The sequence below is a fragment of the Nanorana parkeri genome, unplaced genomic scaffold (assembly GCF_000935625.1).
Source record: "Nanorana parkeri isolate BGI_ZX_2015 unplaced genomic scaffold, ASM93562v1 scaffold3385, whole genome shotgun sequence".
NCBI classification, from domain to species: Eukaryota; Metazoa; Chordata; class Amphibia; order Anura; family Dicroglossidae; genus Nanorana; species Nanorana parkeri.
In genome coordinates this window covers 49,046-50,939 of record NW_017309653.1, presented here as the reverse complement: position 1 = coordinate 50,939, position 1,894 = coordinate 49,046, and the positions used below count along the sequence as shown (strand labels likewise).

At 54.5% G+C, this 1,894-nt stretch overlaps 1 protein-coding gene across 1 annotated transcript in view; it reads right to left on the bottom strand.

Moving 5' to 3' along the window:
• The window catches only part of UROD (uroporphyrinogen decarboxylase), a 6,572-nt gene that overhangs the window by 2,084 nt on the left and 2,594 nt on the right, over positions 1 to 1,894 (bottom strand). Inside the window, exons 5-7 of the mRNA XM_018574935.1 lie at positions 1,128 to 1,294; positions 790 to 927; positions 1 to 87 (exon numbers count right to left, since the gene is read on the bottom strand). The exon at positions 1 to 87 is cut by the window's left edge and continues 10 nt beyond it. Of these exons, the coding sequence (XP_018430437.1) occupies positions 1 to 87; positions 790 to 927; positions 1,128 to 1,294 (392 nt within the window). The remainder of the gene's footprint in view (positions 88 to 789; positions 928 to 1,127; positions 1,295 to 1,894) is intronic.

The following is a 1,894-nucleotide window of genomic DNA, read 5'->3' as shown; positions in this document are numbered from 1 at the left end:
GCGAATCGTCCAATCCAGCCCAACCACCTCATAGCCGGACTGCGAGAGATCCTCCAAGGCGTAATGAGCGTCCTTAGCGAACACGATCTGCAAAGACGTAAAGTCGTTTTTAATGAGCCCAGATGGGCAGGTGCGGCAGAACTACAAAGTCCAGCAGGGCAGCCAGAAAGTCCTTCCCCACCCCCACCAATAATCCAACCATGCCAGGTCATCGTACAGAGCACCGATACAACGAATTTACTCCCCAAATACACCGCCATTTACACTCACTACAGATCTGCTCCAAGCTGTGTATTACCCCCATCCTACCACTAGGGGAGCTACAGCTCAATGGGTTCCAGATCTGCCCCTTCCAGGAGTGTATTACTCCATCCAACCACCGGGGGAGCTACTGCCCAATGGGTTCCAGATCTGCCCCTTCCAGGAGTGTTTTACCCCATCCTACCACCAGGGGAGCTACTGCCCAATGGGTTGCAGATCTGCCCCTCCCAGGGGTGTATTACCTCATCCTACCACCAGGGGAGCTACAGCTCAATGGGTTCCACATCTACCCCTTTCTTTAAACAAAACAAAAGTTTTCATATTACTGAGAGAGCTGGAACAAGTCACATGACCCCGCACAGTGGTAGAGGAGACAGAGTCACATGACCCCGCACAGTGGTAGAGGAGACAGAGTCACATGACCCCGCACAGTGGTAGAGGAGACAGAGTCACATGACCCCGCACAGTGGTAGAGGAGACAGAGTCACATGACCCCGCACGGCACAGACAGCGGTGCAGGAAACTCACCATGGGCACCACCTCCAGCCCCTCGGATTTCAGCTTATTCTTCACCCTGCGAGCGATCTCACGGAGATACGGCAGAGAGAAATTGGCGAATTGCTGGGGCCCCAGACAGCCGGCGTGAGACTCGAACACCTGCAAAGCCTGAACACACAGAGACAGAAACACTTAAAGCACCGGTCCAATAGCCGAATACACAGGCGATACACATGAGCATCACAGGTACTCTAGTGACGCCCCTCCCCCCACCGGGGTACAAGGCGGCACTGCTTGAAGAAGGTGACAACTATTCCAAAGAAGTGCTCATGTGTTGGGATGGAGTTCTCCTTTAAGAGAAGAGGTACCTGGGCTCCGGCTGCCACCTGCCCCACCAGGTAATCCACAATGACCAGCGTGAGCTGCTGCAGGAGCTGGTGGCTGGCGGTCGGGTTCTGATAGAGCCAACGCTTCGCCTTGGACATGGTGGGGGACCCGCCGCCCTCGATCATGTAGGTCATCAGAGTCCACTGCCATGGAAGAGAAGACACGGAGGTCACATGACATTGTACAAGGTTTATATACAGTCCACACAACGAGTACAATACACAGGGAGAGGAGGGCTCTGATCCCGGGAGCTGACAATCTAAAAGGGGAGGGGCAACCTATACAAAAAAAGAGTAACCACTGATGAGCTGATGGAGAAGGTTGAAGTCACGCTGTTAGGTGGGGGGGAGGGATAGACCTCCCTTAGGAGGCGAGATTTCAGGGACCCCTAATAATAGGCAGTGAAGGAGGTAGCCGGACAGGTTGGGGTAGGGAGTTCCAGAGGACGGGAGAAGTCCTGGAGGTCCCCATGGTGACGAGTCCCTCCCACAACTGGTGCTACGTACTTTACCCTCCTACTTCCTTCACCAGCATATCTGAAAGGAAGGTTTGATCTGATTGGTGGCCATGACTATGTGAGAAACGGCAAGGGGCGTGTCTGGGAATCCCTCTACCACAGGAGGAGCCGGTGTTCCCAGATCACCACCAAATAACCCTGAAGGAGCTTCTGGATCCCCATGTATCCCCAACCAAGAGGAGTCCGGCCTTCCTCACAGTCATATGGGGGGGAAAGGGGGCGGGGTCTGCG